This window comes from Eubalaena glacialis, chromosome 13 (assembly GCF_028564815.1).
Source record: "Eubalaena glacialis isolate mEubGla1 chromosome 13, mEubGla1.1.hap2.+ XY, whole genome shotgun sequence".
In the NCBI taxonomy this organism is placed as follows: domain Eukaryota; kingdom Metazoa; phylum Chordata; class Mammalia; order Artiodactyla; family Balaenidae; genus Eubalaena; species Eubalaena glacialis.
Window position 1 is genome coordinate 89,173,215 of NC_083728.1, and position 19,328 is coordinate 89,192,542.

Genomic DNA, 19,328 nt, shown 5'->3' on the forward strand with positions numbered 1-19,328 from the left:
ATCAATGACCTTATGTCCAAGCAAAAACATAGGACTTAAAGAATCAATAGGTAAATTTTTCATAATTGGAAAATTCAGACTTAGCGTGGATAAGGAAGAATTTGCTTCCTTATGACTTTCGCCTCAGTTTACTCTGACAATGCCTCCAGAAGTATGATTCATGTCTCATAAAAATTTCAGATTAGGACTAATCAACAGCCCATTATGGAGTCTAAGAATTAATGCTTATAATTTGACTGTATTTATAGTTTAATTTCTATTTATCACTGTCTAATTTCATCCCACACTGCAATATTTACGGTGACAAACACTTATAAAGTGCCATCCACCACCGCCTGTTATCTTGGGTCAAGGGGCAAGTCAAGTCCACTAAACAAGAGCCCAGCAGGACAGCGGAGTGATTAGAAACCAGGCTCTAAAACAACTGTGGTGGTTCCACCCTAAGCTCTCCAGCTCACCTGCTCTGCAGTTTTAGGTGTCTAACAAACCCTAAGGCTCAGATTCTGCATCTTCAAAATGAGAATCATCAGTGTGTGTACTTCACGGGGTGCTGCCAGAACTAGGTAAGGGCATTCACGTGAAGTGAGTTCTCAACTGCAAACGGCACATTCAAGTGATTGATAAATTCAGTAAACTGGGCACCTGCTACTACGAAAGTGATTAAGGTAGATGCTACAGTCTTATCTCTAGAATACAAGCTCAAGGTCCTGAAGAGCAAGGCTCCCTGTGGAGGGCTAAGAGAGCTCGAAGAACTCAGAAACCCCCCACATTCTACCGGACATCTCCAGTCACCATGCCTACCTCCTCGCCAATCGCGGACGTAACATACCTGTGCCGGGGGCTGAGCCAGGCGATGGCCGGTTACCATGGTCACCGCCCATGCCTTCTGAGTGCTGCCTGACCAGTCTTCGTGCACAAAGACAGGTTACCAGACACACGCCATCACCATCCACACCACGCCGCACCACCACCCCCCTACCTCTGTGTAGAACACCTTATGCTCCACCACGTTAAGGTCCATTGTGAAGAGCCTGGGCTGCAACGTGGTACAGAACGTGTTCCCCTCCATCAGGCCAATCTGCGCGTTGGCAGGCTGGTGTCGGAGCAAATGCTTCTTAGGTGGGACCATATCCTGGAGAACCTGGGAGAGGCAGGGAGGAAGCATCACTGACCAGCCGCCCCTCAGAAAGCAAACACCTCTCATCACAATGTTCTAAGCCAATTAGCAATTTGAAAACCATAACTGAGATCAAAAGTTATCACAGACGTCCTTTAGTTAGGAAAGGGAAGCTCCGTTTCCTACGCTGACACTGGGTCATGGAAAGATGCACGTCAGATACGTTTAATTCCTACAGGTCCAGAGTAACCTCTCTCACAACCACCACCACCAAAACAAGAACAGCACCATCAGGCTGTGCTCTACAGGCCCAGGAAACCAGTACTCTACTCCCTTGACACTCACAACTACTGATACAGACGTTAACGTAAGCATGTTGCTGTTTGCATATCTGAGATCAGAAAGAGCATATGTAACAGCACTCTGTTTACTGGACACAAAATTACAAATTCCGTATCATCTACAAGTCAAACTTGAAGGAAAAAAAGTCTTCAAAGGTTTTGTTCCAATAACCCTAGTCTGGTGACAGACGTCTCACCTCCTTATGGGGTTCCATTATCACGGTCACGCTTTTCCCGGTGACCTGGGCCAGCACCTGCAGGGAGTGCATAGCCTGCTTCCTCACGGTTGAGTTTGGAGACGTGACTTCCCGAACCAGGTCATGGGTCACGTGGTGGAAGGACTTCTCCTGGGCCGCCATGATCTCCTCAGCCCTCTCCTCGTCCTTCAGGGGCGTCGCACACCTCATCAGAAGCTGCTCCAGGGTGGTTTTGGCCATGGCGACTGCCCCATTGGAAACCTGCAGGCCAGGGGCTCCTTAGCACGAAAGGGGGCAATGCTGCCCACAGCACCCACGTCTCCTGCACACACTCCCCCCAACAAACGCTGTCACTGGGGGCGCACGCCCCTCACGCCAGCTAACGTATCAAGTCTGCTTCATTAACGTCTGCAAGGTATTCCAGTAGCTAACTCTCCTGCTCATAGGTAATTTCTGTCTGTCATTCAGAAAAGAAAATGCGGATCTAGACTTGATCCTTGTGTTTACCGAATGGATTTAAGCAGGCAATGCCCACCATCTTCTATTTGTTTGTGTTATATCTGCACAGAGGTTCATAAAGAACGCGACTCCTATAGAAACTTCTGGCCAGTTAAGTACTCTGGCCAGGGGCTGTTCATCAAGACAGACAAGTATTTAGATCCTCAGAGAAAGAGAACCTGAGGGCTCTGATCTGTCCTTTCACTGAAGATGCTGTCATGTTTTCTAAGCTTCTAGGAGAGCATATTTGCGGAACTGTCTGAAACCAACTGTTCTCCAGGCAAACCAGCATCTTGAACCAGGATGGCTAGGTTTGGGGTCACCCATCACCTACCTCTCCAGTCAAGTCCATCATGACAAAGAGAAGAGCTTTGAGGAAGGTTTGCTGGTTCTGCAGAACCCAAGTGAGAGGCAGCCGCTCCATGAGGAACTTAATGGACACCACACCCCCCAGCTTTGCGTACCAGGCCTGCTCGTAGCAGCACGCGCACAAGCGTTCCACGATATAAGAGAAGAGGGGCAGCTGGCACGCCTGGAGAAAAACACACACAACCCGTACGGTGTTACTCAGTTCTTAAACTATGAGTGATTTCTAGAACGACTACCCTCAAGCACAAACACGCCCACACAGACCTCAATCCTTCCTTACCCTCTCCTTTGAGCCCAGGATGATACTCGCAACATCAAATATCACAGCGAGGGCTACCTCCCCGATCTTGCAAAGTTCCTTTTCTTCATACGCCATACAAATAGCTATCGCATCAATGAGGACCAAGGGGTCCATTCCTTTCGACCCGTTTTCTTCACTGTGAAACATGGCGGTGCTGGGCTGGCTGCCCACCTGGTAGCAGGGGAGCAAGAAGGGACCTGAAAGGAGAGGCAGAGGGCACGAGGGAAAGTCGGGTTTAGCTCCACAAACTTTCTCGTCCCTCAAATTGCAAAACTACCTCGCGTTTTTCCTTGAGGTTAGGAATTTAATAAAAGCCCAACCCTGGTACTCCAGACCAACTGCTGGTAAACTGCAGTTATTTATAAACTAAGTGATCTGACCGGCACTAAGGCTATTTTTCTGAATGTTTTCCATTACACACTGATATTTTCACACTTTCTCAATCCCAATTCAAAGATGTATTAGTTTAAAATGAGAACCACAATCAGGTACCTTCTTTAAAAAAATCATTAGCGAGGCCAAGAGGTACAATATGGGAATGACCATGGGTTATGCTCTGGACACTCTTCACATACAAGTAACAGTAAAAAGCAACAACATCCACCTACAAAACCTAACGCACACAGAGAACAGTCTTCCAGCAACTGTTAATTCATACCTGGCAGGCACCCAGCGTGAGGCAAGATGGGAGTTACTGAGAAGCGTACAGGTCTGCTGGAAACACTGAGAAACAACCTAAGTGTTAAACTGTACAGCACTGACTGTCCAGGCAGGAAGAGTTAAAAAAAAGGAGGGGAAGTTCTGTGTTCTGCAGTGTCTGGAGAAAACCACTTGTTGATCGAGGGTGAGGGGCTCTGAGGACCCAAAGTGCTACTCAAGTGTGCGTGCCCACTGACCAGCACTGAGATTAAGGTGAGATTAAGTGTTCAGAAACTTAGCAATCGGCGGTGTGGTGACATTGTTACTGTCTTTTCCAAAATCACCAGTCTGCAGTGGGTTAGAAACACAGAGACAAACGAAATGGGTCCTTCACCACCCAGAGCCTGAGAACCCCGGAGCAGAGGCGAGGAGCCCACAGGCAGGACGAGCCCAGGAGCAGGGCAAGCACAGCCTGGAGACGGAGCAGCTGCTGATGAGCGGCCAGCGGGTGATGGAGCAGAGGGGAGGGTGAGCCTTGGAAACACCACCAAGGACAGGAGACCAGCAAGGGGCGTGACCATGAACTGTCCCTGTTCTACACACAGAGGGTCCAAAAGTACTCAGCCCCCAGGATGAAAAACAAAGGGCCAAAATGTTAAACTCGGTGTATTTTATAGGTAAAACTTGGTGACAATTTTCAAGTGAATTCAGCACCCACTGCTGACATACCAACTATCTCTGTCAATGGAATGAGTGGAAAACTATGAAACAAAAGCCAAAAACCAATCAGCCAAACTCAGCTTCTCTGAAACACAGCGTCTGACCGAGTTTTTGAAGCTCCCCGAAGGCCTCAACCCACCACTTCTCTGTCCCACTCACCGCACTGCTGGGCAACCGCCACCATCGTGTAGTGGCGAATCAAGCTGGCTACAAAGGGCAGGGCACTGGGCCGGAGGTCTTTAATGACAGCGGACATGAACGCCCCGGTCAGAGCCTGCTCAAACGTCTTCCGAGCTGGAGTGTCTTGAGCTTTGTAGCGATGTGATATGATGACATTGGGTATGGTCTTTTCTGTAAAGCTGCAAGACAACAATTAAATCCATCATCACGACACTCAAGTCCTGAGCCAATGATTCCACTACAACTTACTTATTTTCAACCTGCCCACTTTTCTCTTGTGCAGATAGGCCTGAGTGAGTTAATTTCTCTGCTTTAATTTCAGCAACACTTTGGAATCAAACATGATGAATTTCATGATGAATGTTTATAGCCAATGGTTCAAGAGACACCAAATATGTTCTACCTAATATGAGCACAGGTAATGAATCAGAGGTAAATTACAAAAGGACAGCACATTCAATATTTTTGCAATTATTTTCTATTTTAAGAAATTTGATGTTTGATATTAATCTTTTATAATTAAATAAGCCAAATTGTAAGAAGTATCAATGATCAAAGAGAGATGAAAAAAGCTATTACTTAAAAGCAACTATATACCTGTTATATGTTGAAAAATCACACCACTAGGTACAGAATCAAATGGGGCTATGGGTCTAAATGGATAAAGGGTTTACTGCCAATTATATGAGATTAACTAAAACCCAAGAAAGCAGAGTCAGGGAAGCACACATCAAACACAAGGATAAGAAATGGTCGTCAATATTTAAAAAATTTTTAGTTTCATCCAACCATGAACAGGTCCAGATAACAGAAATTTCTTTCTGTGACCAGAGTCTGCCTCTAATATTTGCCCACTCACTCTCTGGTTCTGCCCCCAAAACTAATAAAATACACAGGCCCTTCATTTCCACGTGCAGCATCTTCAAACAGAGGGAAGAGTGGTGGTCACACTCCCCACCCCACACCTGAACGTCTCCTTAGCTCTTTTCCAGGTTGTAATCATGCTCTTTAAAAGGCCACTGGGTCCAACTAACGCAATCAGACATCTGAGTCCCACCATCCCCCCGGCCTGCTCTTCCACACTGCTACTGACACCCCAGTACATGCTCTTCTGGCTTAAGCCAAGAAAACCTGCGGTCAGCCAGAGTAAGTCACAGCCTTTCATCCACTTCCTGTGAAACTTAGGGCAAAATCCAAAGTCTTCTTGGTGTTCCCCTGAGGCCCTAACTCAGCCCCACCCCACCCCACTCTCCCTCCTGCCCAGCGCACTCCTTAACCTGCGATGCACAGCAGCACTTATCACTAGCTGAAATACTATGCATTTGTTTCTTTCTGCTGTTGTCCGTCTACCCCACTAGAATATGAATTCCTTGAAGGCAAGGATGCAGTCTTGTACACAAACCTTGAACAGAGCCTGGTTCTAGAAGGTACTCAATCTATGAATGCAGAGATGGAGAACGAACAGTCTTTATAAATAAGTGGGTCCTGAATATCCAAAGGGCAAAAAATAAACATGGACCCCTACTCCACTCCATTCACAAAAGTTAATTCTAGAGGATAAAGATCAAAATGCAAAGGACAGAACTACAGAGCTTTTAGAAGATAATACAAGAGTATCTTCACGATGAGGATGCAGAAAATGATTTCCTACAAACAATATAAAAAGCATAAAACAAAAGGAAAAATTTATCACCTTGACCACAGTAATATCATGAACTTCTGTTTATCAAAAAATTCGGCTGAAAGGCTTAGAAACAATGAGCACACCTAGCAGAGAGACCTTGGTCTGTGTCCATTTCTTCAGGAGCCCTCACTCCTTTGATAGGGAATGGTGACTCCAGGGCTGGGGGAGAGAGGGCACGAGGCGAGCCAGAAACATCCTGCTGAGCTACGAAGGACGCTCAGAAACTGATGGGGACACGACGCAGGAATACAGCAGCCAGCCAGGAGGGCTCTCAGTGACTCTATCTAGACACTCTGGCCACCAAATTAATGGACTGTCACCCTTTAAATAAATTAAGAATCCATGAGTCCATACTACTATAAACAAATATGAAAGGAGACAGAAAAAGATCTTCCTTTGTAAAAAAAAGAGCACATGGAGGTAGAAAAGCACCATTTTATACCCATACAAGAGAATATGATTCGGCAATGAAAAGGAGCAAACTACAGACAAATTTTGCATCATGGATGAGTTTCAAAAGCATTATGCTGGGACTTCCCTGGTGGCGCAGTGGTTAAGAATCCACCTGCCAATGCAGGGGACACGGGTTCAATCCCTGGGCAGGGAAGATCCCACATGCCGCAGAGAAACTAAGCCCATGTGCCACAACTACTGAGCCTGTGCTCTAGAGCCCGCGAGCCTCAACTACTGAGCCCGCGTGCTGCAACTACTGAAGCCTGCGTGCCTAGAGCCGGTGCCCCGCAACAAGAGAAGCCACTTCAACGAGAAGCCCGCACACCGCAATGAAGAGTAGCCCCTGCTCACCGCAACTAGAGAGAAAAGCCCGCGCGCAGCAACGAAGACCCAACGCAGCCAAAAAATAAAAAAATTTTTTTCAAAATTATAAAAAAAAAAAAGGAACCGTACAATATGCAGCCCTGGGTTTGGCTTCTTTCCCTTAGCCTGGTGTTGGAAATATCTGTTCATCTTGGAACACGAGTCAGTAGTTCGTTCCTCGTTACTGCTGAGATTTCGTTGTATCCACGCACCACGGATGACAGACATCTGGACTGTTTCCAGTCTATTATGATTCTTAAGGCTACAAGTTTCCCTCAAAATATAGCCTTAGCTGTACCCCAATTACATCTGACCACATATTGCCCTTTTCTTTGCTCTTCGTTCCTGTGGGACTTCAAGCAACTATGCCACTTCACACTATTCTACATGTCTCTTAATTCTTTTTAAAATTTTTCATCTTTTTCTCTCTCTGCACACATTCTGGATAATTTCTTTTGACTTAATCTCTTATCTAAAGATTCTCTTTCTGCTTTTTTTTCTTTAATCTGCTTGGGCAATTTTTATAAGGTTTGTAATTTCTTGGAGTGTTTTCAAGTTTGTCTTTCATTTATTTTAGACACAGCAGCAGCACAGTTATAACCTAGCTGTGGAGAGCCTCGTGTCTGCAGTCTGAGCAGATCTCTTCCTGCGGGTTCTGTGGGCTCTTATTCATGCTGCCTTATGTCCTCGTGCACTTGGCTGTTTCTCACTGCTCTCGCTCCAACGCTCTTTTAACAACTGAGCACCTACTATATATCTGGCGTTATCTCTGACGCTGTGAGAAACGTAAAAATACAAAGGAAAAACCTCTTCCCTGAAACTTATAACACAGAAAGATGACAGACATACATTACCACAAAAGATCATTATATGAAGGTCACAGCCTTCAGCGATATGAGCGAAATAAAAATGTCACACAAAAGGAGCACTCTGGACTGGAAAAGCAAAAGATCCCCTGAACACCTATCATGTGCTGGCGCTGCAAATGTAACGGTGAGCCGAAGGGAGAGAGGACTGACCCTTGATTCCTGAAGCTTGCGACCTAGTGGAGGAGGCAATACTAAAGGAGGATTACGACTGAGAGAAGTTCTAACTCGCAAGTGCCCAAGGTTCTTCCCATTTTCTCTAAAAGGCAAGAGAAGCATTGCTGGGCAAACAACATGTCATTTTCCTGAACTGCAGGAACATACTTAAAACACTAAGAGATCTGGGAGGTCCTCTCCATCCCTAATTTTCTGAAACAAGTTATGTCCCAGCACAGAGAATTAAATCATCAGCATACTTGGGGTGTGCCAGGAGCTGGTAGAGTGCGTGTTTATTGTCCTCCAGACTCATCATTGCCACCAGGAAGCACCTGATCACTTCCCACGCCTGCCTCCGGTAGTAGGGCTCCGTGTTGGCACTCTTCAGGCAGTCCAGAGCCGTTTCGATGGCCTACAGCAAAGAAACGCAAAAACTGTAGTCTGTGCTGAAATGACATAGCTCTGAAAAGCTTGCATGGAAAGCACGTGCACCACCCAGAAGAACCTGAATGTAAGCTTGCTCCTGAAGAGAGCACAGGAGGCCTGCAGACAGGCTAGCAGGTATTCTCCAAATGAAACCTCCAGAGAAGGCGACAGAAGTATTATGACATAAAGAGCAGCCATGGTTCAAACTGAAATGGGATGTGGAGTTCACTAATTTCATGCTTAAGTAGCCAGTGGGAGATTCCAGAAATTAAGTGAGCTCAGAAGGCCTCTTGTGGTAGATTTGCTGGATTAAACTACAATCTGAGTCGTCTCAGTTCAAAACTAAAAGATGACTTTCCTAAGCTTTTACTAAATTCTCTCTTTAAAAGAGGGTTTACTTCATTTTTTCAGAAAACCTACATAGCTACATACACATTTTATCCTTTTCATTAGGTTGACCAGGAAGGCAGGGAAGGAACAATCACACACCAAAAAACACTTGGAGTCTAACAGCTAAGATATTAATGTTAAAGATACTTATATACCCAGAAATCAAAGCCTTAATCTGTGTTGAAGACTAAAGATTTATCCCAGCCCTGTGTGAGGAACCAGAGCTGACAGGGGACAGGGGACAGGGGCCCCACCCTCCAGACGCAGCCAGGCAACACAGCACAGAGGGTGACAAGGACCCCTCACTGCATCACCTCCAGCTTGCGTGTCCGAGCTCTTCTGGGGCACCACAGAAGTGCCCTTTCTCCTGCTGCCTCTGACCTGCTCAGGGTTATGTAATAAATCATGCAAGGATAGTCTGAGAAGTGTTATTTTTAAGAATCAACATAACCTACGAGCCAATTACCTGTCCCTTCCCTGCCAAAAGAGGGATTGTAAAGTGTGCCAAAAGCAGAACTGTTGTCACGTAAATCCACTGGCACTTGCCCTGCTGGTCATCCCCTTCCCTGCTGGTTCCTTCAGCCCTGCAGGGTGTGCCACGGCCCTCAGGATGCTACCTGCTGGGAAAAGGGCTCCGAGAGCACCACGGAGTCCCTGGGAGGGTCCAGGAGGACCATGGAAGCTTGTCTTCAAAACCTGGTTTCTTCCATGCTTTAGATGCTTTGGGGAAGAACTACTTCTAAAGGGATTTTCTTGCTCTGCTTAATCTATGCAGAGGTCAAGTAAAAGTCAGATGTCTTAGTTTTCATTCTAATACCAACCCTGCCACTGACGGGGCTAAAGCAAATAGAATCCTAACTTAAGGAAACGACCTAAAACGTGGCAATGGGCTAGATTCACAGTATGTTCACTGTGGTAATTTTCAAGGTAAAGACAGGATTTTAGTTGTATTTTCTTACAGGGAAACTAGTGTTTATTTGGCAAGTATTTAGATAAAGGTTTTGATGAGAAGCTAAGACTGGAAAGGGCAACACCGTTCTACGGGGCGGGGCTGGGAGAGGGGTGGACACAATTTGTGTGCTTGAGAAAGTTGGGGGGAAAGATGTGTGTGTGTAGGGGGGACAGGTGGACTGAGAGACGACGACAGGAAACGACTCCAGAGTGACATTACCCATGATGGGTACCCTTCCTCACACATGTTCAGTAACGTCTGGCTTAAAAAAAAAAATTACAGAAATCACTACTGTGTAAACTCCTTATACAGAAAGGTAAACAAGCTGAGTTCTACAGTACAATGCATCCGGACAGAACAGAATGAGCCTGAGCAAAAGGAGGGCTTTGACTGGTTCCAGGCCACAGGACACTGTTAAGACCAGGCCTGCAAGGAGTTCAAGAATCCCAGCCAGCGTCTGGCTCACTGAAATGGCTGAGTCACTCAGACACACGTGAAAGGCTTCTATAAAACCCTTTCCAAAAATGCGCATTATATTAATAATATAAGTGTTCTGAAAAGACGTGGTAACAACAGCTGTAACGCAGGCGGGAAGGCTGGTCATATGATAAAAAGGGGAAAGTCGAACGTGACAACGCAGATTGTAATAAGTACAACCTTAGCCGCTGACGAAGGACCAGGAGGGGTCAGTAAGGTGAAGGGGCGGTGCTCAGTACGGATCAAGCAGAAGCAGCTGAGTGCTCTACAGCACGCTGGGGACAGTCCGCTGATTTCTATACGAGGGCAGAGGCGTTCTAAAGGGCACACAGAGAGAAACCAAAGAGCTGTCCGTGGTGGGCTAAGGAGCCATGTCTGGATAGAGACTGGGAGAGAAGCAGGTACTCAGGAGTGACGGGAATGAGACAGGAACGGGACTAACCTGGGTTCTAAATGACACAACGTAAAACCTATTGGACATCAAAACAGACTAAGTGCAAGGGTGGGGTGGGCTGGGCGACACCTCCCGGTCCATCAGGAAGGATGGCCCTGCCCAGGGTCCAAAGTCCTCAGGGGCAACACCACCCACTGGCCTCCTGGAGTGATGGAAGCTCCAACCGACCAAGCTGGGCCCCAATAAATCTTCATCTTCTTTGAGTTAGAAATTCCCACCGCAAAAGTATATGTTCTATTTCCACGTTTTCAAATAGAAATTAAATGTCTTAAAATGAAACTTACAGTATCTTTAAGAAACTCCCAGAGACTCCAAAATTTACCTTCTCCATCGGGAGCTGAAGAGATGCTTTACAGTCGGAAAACTCCACTGTGATACTGGGGCCTTGAACTTCAGTCACGACGTAGTGCAGCTTCTGGGACTCCTTCAACATCTTCCTGTTACTGCCACCAAATTTACCAAGGACACGATAGGCCACGTGCGAAATGCTGTCTGCAGGGTTGCGTAAGGTGCGCCACAAAGCCTGAAAGTCAGTGCGCTTTCATTAACCCTCCGAGGCGATGCAGTCCCACGGTCCCCCAATCCCAACTCAAAAGTGATGAAAGACTACACGGCAAAAACTCCTCCTCCCACCTCTGTCCCCCAAACACACAGTTCCCTTCTGGAAGCCAACGATGTTAGTCTGGTGTGTCCTTCCAGAGAAGTCGTATGCCTTTACAGAAAATGCACATATAAATATAAATGTTCTTCCACACTCCTGCAGTACAAATGGTAGCATGTCATAAACAGTGCAGAGCTCAAAGGCAAGAAAACTAAACAACACATTGTCTGGGCAGATATACAAAATGGGATGGGGGAGCAGAGAGGAAAACACAATTTGCTGGCACAGTTCTTGACCTTGGGTTAGATGGTGCCTTCTCAGGTTTTTACTTCTATTATTAGGCTTTATAACTTACAAACATGATACATAAACTACCTTGTACATTTCAAATCTGATATTAGAAAGCACAGTGAAGAGGGAAAACAGTGATCATAAAGGGACCTGCATTACGGGAAAAATGAGTCACTGCGTACCTTGTACTCACAATTAGGATAAGGAACAGAGATGCACTCAATTGCTCCAAAACACTCTGTCAGTTTTCCCACACTTTTTCACCTAAATTATCGTTAAGTCCTGAAAATCACCATGGCTCACTATTTAAACCTATCTTCTTAGACCACCTTCTGTAACAATGCCAGGTATTAGTGGCCAACGACAGTCAACATAAAATCTTGGAACTCTTCTTAAAAGCAAAATTCCAATTTCTCTTACATTCCTGTAGGTCCAAAGAGGCTTCCCTTCATGACTGTCGAGAGATGTAGTCTAAGACTCCTTACCCTCCACCTGGCCCACCCAAAGCTCAGGTATCCTCAGGAGAGGGGTCTTCTGCTTACCGCCCCAGGAGGGGGTGGCACTGGGAACGGGAGGGTCCCATCTCCCAGCACTCGCACCGGTTCTTAGCGGGTTGACGGTACTCTGCCAGTTGTCCAGCAGGTAGGGTAACTGTGCCTCCAAAAGCAAGCAGCAGCCCTGACCCAACTCTCCCTGGGGCTGTCTGCCTCACAGAAGGGCAAGAGGCCCAAGAACCCATCCTTGCCTCCTCTTCCCACAGGGAGCTCACCCAGGCTTGGGTCGGGCCCACGGTCTGCCTTCCAGAACCAACGGTCCTGTTCTCCGCTCAGGCTCGAGAGTCAGTCAAGCCTCCAAATGACTGGACTTGGACTTGGAGGCTCCAACCCGACCTCTAGGCCACGCTCTCCTGCCTAGATGGAGCCCAAGGTCTACATTTCAGGACTGGCAGGCGAGTCCTGGTTGCATCTCCAACCTACCGTCCAGAGACTCCTGTGCTTGAGTTACCGCCCATCACAGAAAGCTGGCATTCGGACCCCCCTACCTGGGGCCAAATACTCTACACCAAAGGGGCAGGTGAGTAAGCAACAGGCAGCCTGAATCTCGAACAATTACCAACCACATTACAAATCACTACCATCAGCAAAACATGAAGGAATAACCTGATATTTGACACTGAGCTCTAATGACCACAAAATATAAACTGGTTTCAAAACCGCCTCCTTTCTTATCTGCTCTATTTCCTTTGGGGGTGGCCAGACAGCTCTACTTCCTTTACAAGTCTGCATCTCTACTGTGTAACTCGACATCTCTCCTGGAGAAAGAGAGGATCTCCCTGGAAGAAACAGCAGCCATTTAACACCTGCCTTCCCAAGTCATCAACTTCACGAGAACGTGACACTGTGCAAGCCCTCTGAAAGGGGAGCAATCCTGCAAAACAAATATTCACTCAATACCTGCAGTATTTCTTTACATCGTTTCGTAAGCCAGAAGACCCACACAGCAAGTTGAAGGCTACGCCAGTAGCCCACCAGGGAGCAGGGAGCAGGGAGCCCACCGCTCCGCACGGGAGCTCAACAGTGGCCAGCCACTTCTGAAACTGCCAGCCTAAAATCCTCAGTTGAGAACCAGATACGTGAGGCCCGGCGCCCTCTGCTGGCGGCACGGAAACGCAGACTGACCTGCATGAGCTCTGCGCGCACGGGCTGGATGTGGTCGTAGAGGAAGTCGGGCTGCAGGTTGTCCACGCACAACTCCAGAGTCCTCAGGCCTTGGCTGACCAACGTCTGCGAGCCGTTGAGAGCCGACACCAAGGGGTCCATCAGCATGGGCAGATAGGGCAGGAGCGAGCTCAGCCGCACGGGCACCGTGAGACACAGCTCCACGAAGAGGTCCTTCATGTGCTGCTTGTGCAGGCCGCTCTGCAGCATGTTCAGCCCTGCGCACAGGGTGTGAGGCCGTCGGGGGCGGTTACTTCCCAGACACGCGCCCAAGTTAACTGTACAGAGTAAGTGACCCGCCTTTTCACATAAACGTTAACCTGATGATAGGAAGACTTCTTACGCCTTATGATTTCTGTATTAGCTAATAAATCTATTCTGTAACTGCATCCTGTGACCTCTTCCGTCTACCTTATTCATGGTGACAACAGCAGGCTGCACATAGTTTCAGTTACAATTAATATTATTTAATGTTGATTAAATTAATTTAATATTAAGGACTAATAAATATTATACATCAAACTTTTAAAAATCACGTCATGCTATGAATAAGACCAATCTAAAGAAACAGACTCCAATATGACGTGTCCATATCAAGCTTGATGTTCATAACCTTACGTGTTTTTTCAGATTTCCAGTAAACCACAGTTGATGTCTATGCTCTAAAATAAACATTAAAAAAAAAAAAAATCCACTTTCGGTTTTTATAAATGGGAGGAGCTTCCTGCTTATAAACACAACCCCCCCGACTTTTCACGAGGGTAACCAAGTATTTACTGAGCCTCCTCCTAAGACATGTCGGATGAGGACCTGCCCACAGAACCTTACAGACAAGTGGAAAGAGAAAAGCAAGTAACAGTGGCCGCAAACAAGGCACATCCCAGGCAGCTGAGGCTGAAGAAAGAGGAGCTAGCAGGGAAGGCATCACACAGCAGCCACACCAGATTCAGAATCCAAAGAAGAAGGTGGATGAGGAGAGGGCACAGCGAAGTTCCCAAGGAGGGGATGCACTTGAACAAAAGCAGGTGGGGAGAAGGAAGGTTGGGAAGAGCGCAGGAGGGAAAATCAGACCGATCAGAGCAGAGGGCGCAGGTTGGGGAAGACGGGGGATGGGGTCAAATACGGACGACAGAGCCTGACTATGGGCCTCCTTAAGCACCTGGCCTGGGGGACGTAGGGCCATGTTACATTCAACATTTTCAAGGATTTCCCAGTTGCGAAGATTCAATCCCTTGCCAAGCGCTCACCCTTACAAAAAACAAAAAATTCCTAGGATAGTGTTTCTGGTCAGTTCATACCTGCAAACAATCACTGGACCCAATATCCCCTTTAGTTATTTATACCTTGAAAGCATTCCTAACACACAGGAATAAAAGAATTCTGTCTATGCAAGTTAGCAACTAGATAAAAATACAAACATATTTTTACGTATTTTATATAAAGCTTATATCAGCTTTATAACTTGTTTTTTTCCCTTCTTGTTCTGATTCTCTTTCAATCTAGGGATCCCTGATCTTACTAAACCACTTTCTAGAACTGCTTACCAAATGCTACAAAAATGTAACAAAGTCCTAACCGGGGTAACTAAGACCTTCCAACTCCCATTCAACTGAGCAGGGAGAAGAACCCATCCCTTTAAAGATCCACTGCCTTTAAAGAGAGCAGGACACAGGGATGGACACCCACATATACACACTGCAGGGGACGTGTACATACATCGCCTCACCATGACCTTCACCAGGTGCAGAGCAGGAACCCCAGCAACCAAGGGAAGCAAGACCCATGCACGCGCACAAGACTAAAAGGCAACCAACATCACTGCGCTGACCTTGCAGTAGGTTTGGAAGGAGAGGCAAAAATTCCTGATACAGGAGATCATGGCTACCTCCCCCGATGGAGCGGAACAAGGCTCGAAGCAGCAGGAAATAGTTATAGGGTTCTTTGGCAGTCTGGGCGAGCTCCATGGAGCTGTTCACAATCTTGTGCAGGTGAGGCTGCAGGATGGAGAAAAGGCAGGTTAACAGGCTCTAAATGAGGAGGGTTCACTGCAAAAAGATAGGAATGGAAGGTAATTTTGATGAACTTATTCCAACAGGAAAAACAAAACAAAAATTTTCCAACTTTTATTTGACTCAAATTAACTTATCTTAAAACATATGTACGCTTCCACCAGTTTGGCTGTGAAAGAAGCATTTACTAGGTTCCTATCTTACTATGTAGGTACATGATGCCGAGCAGACACTTTGCAAGAGGAACTGGAGGGCCTGTGAGCTCTGCTGTTCTTGTGAACAGTCCTTCATGAGACCAAATAATCAAACAAGATGAGGGCTTTCCTGGTGGCACAGTGGTTAAGAATCCGCCTGCCAGTGCAGGGGACATGGGTTCAATCCCTGGTCCAGGAAGATCCCACATGCTACGGAGCAACTAAGCCCGTGAGCCACAACTACTGAGCCTGCGCTCTAGAGCCCACAAGCCACAACTACTGAGCCCGTGTGCCACAAATGCTGAAGCCTGTGCACCTAGAGCCCACACTCCACAACAAGAGAAGCCACTGCAATGAGAAGCCCGCGCACCACAACGAAGACTAGCCCCCGCTCACCGCAACTAGAGAAAGCCCGCACGTGGCAATGAAGACCCAATGCAGCCAAAAATAAATAAATAAATTTATAAAATAAAATAAACTTAAAAAAAAAAATCAAACAAGATGAAAGAAGCCTGCTCCTTAACTATCAGAATGCAAAATGCAACCTAAAGGAACTGAAACTTCACTACCAAATACCATACATGCAAAGTTTGGAAGAACCTCAAAAGATATTTGAGATGGTAATGTTTTAGAAGACTTAATCGAAAAATGTGTTCATGAGCATTTTATTAGCTTATAGTAAGTTTAATCAACATTTTAAGACAGATTAGTTTTTTATCTTGTACTTCAAATCCTAGTTTTGACATGTGACAGATTAAGTTTGTTGTGAATTTTTTTGCAGGTGTATTTAAAGTGAACTGTGAACTGTAAACTACCTGTATAGTCAGTGATACAATTACAAGTCTGTTACTGTATATGGCAAGATATATTTCTTTTATGGATAAATCATATATATTAGTCTCATGACAAAACGTTCTATGAAATTATTCTTTGAACATCTTTCTTGAACAATATTCCAAAATCCCATCATTAGACTTGTCTAATCTATTAGGTTTTATTCTCTTTTTTGTTGGTTGTTGTTCTACATGGTTGTCCCAGATATTGGCAAAAATGGAATAATTTGAAGATACCAAATTATGCGGACAAAGACTCCTATTAACTATTTTATATCTTTCTAAAAATTTGAATATTTTCTTTTTATACTAACACAAAAGTAACGTCAAGGTTGTTGACAACTGATTACTATATAACTGAAAAAGTGGAGGAAACTGTCACATAAAAGCACAAATTACTGGTGCTTTATATCACCACCTATATATTTACTTCAGAAAAAAATGGATCTTTTCCCCTATGGGAAAACATCTCTCTTCAGACAGAACTGATGATAATATTCAACCTTCTACAGAAATTAAGTGGAAGAGAATTTTGATAAGGTTTTTGTTCCATCTGCTGTCTTTAGTGGATGATGTAACCATGCATTGGTTTCTGCCATTTGCTAGAAATCAAATAACTGATGAGATAAAATTATACGTATAGGATTAGTCATCTATAAAAATGTGTTACAAGACACATCCCTCCCAGATGGTCTTAATAAAGGGACACAAATTGGCTACAGCTCTTGATTCAGAGGGGAAAAATGAACAAATAGTCCTGAAATGGGATGTTTATGTGCTGCCACAGAAAATATGAACACAGAGAAGATGTGCTGTGGAAGATGGGTATGTGATGAGAACTGTTACACAGCCAACCATTTCCCATTGGATCTGAGAGGTAAGATGTTTTTTCCTCCTATATTCTTTTGCGTCACTCAATTAAAAAAAAAAAAAAAAAAAAAAAAAAGCACGGTGTGCTCCTACACTACTTGTGTGGTCCACACAAGAAATGAGTTTAAAAAAGAAAATCAGGGTGCCAAGACTAATGACAACCCCTGCCTACCACGAGGGCTCTGAAGTGTTCATTTTGGATCAGGAGACAAATAGATTAAGCTCTGCTTTAGAAACACATGAAACATTTTCTACACTTGGCCCTGATTCGTTGTAAACATTTATTAATTCAATATTACAATATTTGTAAATATAAAGAGCCACTCCAGTTTCTGTTCAAAATGAAGAAAATTAAAAAGCAACAACAAAAAAACCCAAACACAACGCACAGCTTGGATCTGAGTTTACCTTCAGCATTTGTTCGTTTTCAGCTGCGAAGAGGGAGACAGAGCCAAAGACCAACTTGAACAGCTTGAGGTACAGGTTGGAGAGCTCCACATTGGAGCCCATTTCTGGCAGGCGGTCCAGGAGATATTCCACCAGAATTGTAGCAAACAGAGCAGAGGTAGTAGGATTTGCCAAGAAGGAATTGGCAACAATCTATCAAAACAAGAAACACATGTGACAAAAATCATTACTTCCAAAAAGAAATCCCACAAGGACTCGGAGGCAAAAAATATACAAATCAATTTTCACTTCAAAGTAAAGGAGCTGTTACAGTGGAGGATTACTGGACTGAATGTCAAAATTATGACATAGTATGAGTGTGTTTCGTGTTTGGTAATTGCAGTCACTGTTGCTTTTGTTGTGGTCATCCATTTACAATGCTTGGTGTCAGTTTATTTATCTCTTGTAAAAATAAATACAGTGTCTGTGTGTGAGTTGTGGGGAAAAAAAAAGAAAAAAAAGAAAACTACCATATGGCAATTGTATCAGTTACCTATTACTTTGTAACAAATTACCCCAAAGTGCAATGGCTTAAAACAACACACATTATTTCACAGTTAAAAAAAAAAAAAAAAAAATTACTTTCCCGAAGCGGATTCAAGAAAAAATAATGAACTTGCCAAAATTACCAAATCAAATCTGTATCAGACACTTCAAGAAATGAATTATCCCCCAAAAGAAAAAAAACAAAACCGATTTGCGCACTGAGCAGAGCAGCTCACTTAAGTACTTAATCTGTCATTTCATCGTCACCATCAAGGACCAAGAGCCTACATCTAACACGTATTTAATTTCTACTATGAAAGGAACTGGTCCAAAGCATCTTAAACTTTTGAAAATTTTTTTTTACTACGGCCTAATAGTTCTCTAAATTTTGCTCTACAAGCACTATCCTTAGGCATATCACTTAGAAAATAAAAGGAATACCAAGTATTCGACACATGTTGAAAGAACGTAAGAAAAGAGTGTCATACCTGAAGAGCGTAATTTTTTGAGATTCTTTCCACCATATAAGGGACTGTAGTCTGAAAGATTTCTTTAAACGTTAATGGGTTCATCATCGTGAAGACGCCGGCAAAGTGCTCCAATACCTCCTTCTCTTCCTTCATTCTAACAGTTTGGCAGTTTGCTACTCGAATGTATGTCTGTCCATTTCCTGCTATCTGGACCTAGCACAGGAAAAAAAAAACACAGGGGAATTAAAACTGAATATCTCTGAATATATTCCAATACACAATCAGATCAACTGCATACTTAAAACAGAGTATTTGAGATAACAAATCTCTGCCACCTCCCCCCTCCCAAATCTTTTAAATTCTCTATTCTCACCTTAAATTTGCAAAAAAAAAAAAAAAAAACCTCAAAAAACAAAAACCTTCGTTAGGTGTTCAAAACAGTAAGAAATTTAGTAAAATTAAGTATCGTTTCTATTGCATTCCCTTTACACCATCGGCCCCTCAAAATACACTGACACCTACAGGAATTCTCACCATAAATGCAACCCTATGCTACAGAACAAAAGCAAACCTGGGTATATGAACACTCTAGACCATCCAAATAGTTAACAGATTTCTGAGACCCCTTCCATCACTAGCACCTCTAATTCTAAGAGGCGTTTTCCACACTCAGGAGCCTGGTTTGAGGGCACTCACTGCCTTACCTGATAAATATCTAAAGCCTGCATTGCATATTTCACAAGTTTTATGTAAATCTGCGTCTCTTTGGGCTGCAACTGCTTGTTGGGGATGAACTGAGTTTCTGGAAAAGAGATAGCACAATAAG

The 19,328-nt window shown here is 44.7% G+C and overlaps 1 protein-coding gene across 6 annotated transcripts in view; it reads right to left on the reverse strand.

The window, feature by feature from the left end:
• Positions 1-19,328, reverse strand: part of TRRAP (transformation/transcription domain associated protein) — a 118,087-nt gene that overhangs the window by 76,489 nt on the left and 22,270 nt on the right. For all 6 annotated transcript variants that reach the window (XM_061209670.1, XM_061209668.1, XM_061209669.1 and 3 more), the window contains 12 exons: positions 19,207-19,304; positions 18,521-18,715; positions 17,508-17,699; positions 15,022-15,187; positions 13,155-13,411; positions 10,906-11,106; positions 8,145-8,296; positions 4,342-4,541; positions 2,803-3,020; positions 2,488-2,685; positions 1,656-1,916; positions 980-1,141 (listed from right to left, as the gene is read on the reverse strand). In XM_061209670.1, the coding sequence (XP_061065653.1) occupies positions 980-1,141; positions 1,656-1,916; positions 2,488-2,685; positions 2,803-3,020; positions 4,342-4,541; positions 8,145-8,296; positions 10,906-11,106; positions 13,155-13,411; positions 15,022-15,187; positions 17,508-17,699; positions 18,521-18,715; positions 19,207-19,304 (2,300 nt within the window). The remainder of the gene's footprint in view (positions 1-979; positions 1,142-1,655; positions 1,917-2,487; positions 2,686-2,802; positions 3,021-4,341; positions 4,542-8,144; positions 8,297-10,905; positions 11,107-13,154; positions 13,412-15,021; positions 15,188-17,507; positions 17,700-18,520; positions 18,716-19,206; positions 19,305-19,328) is intronic.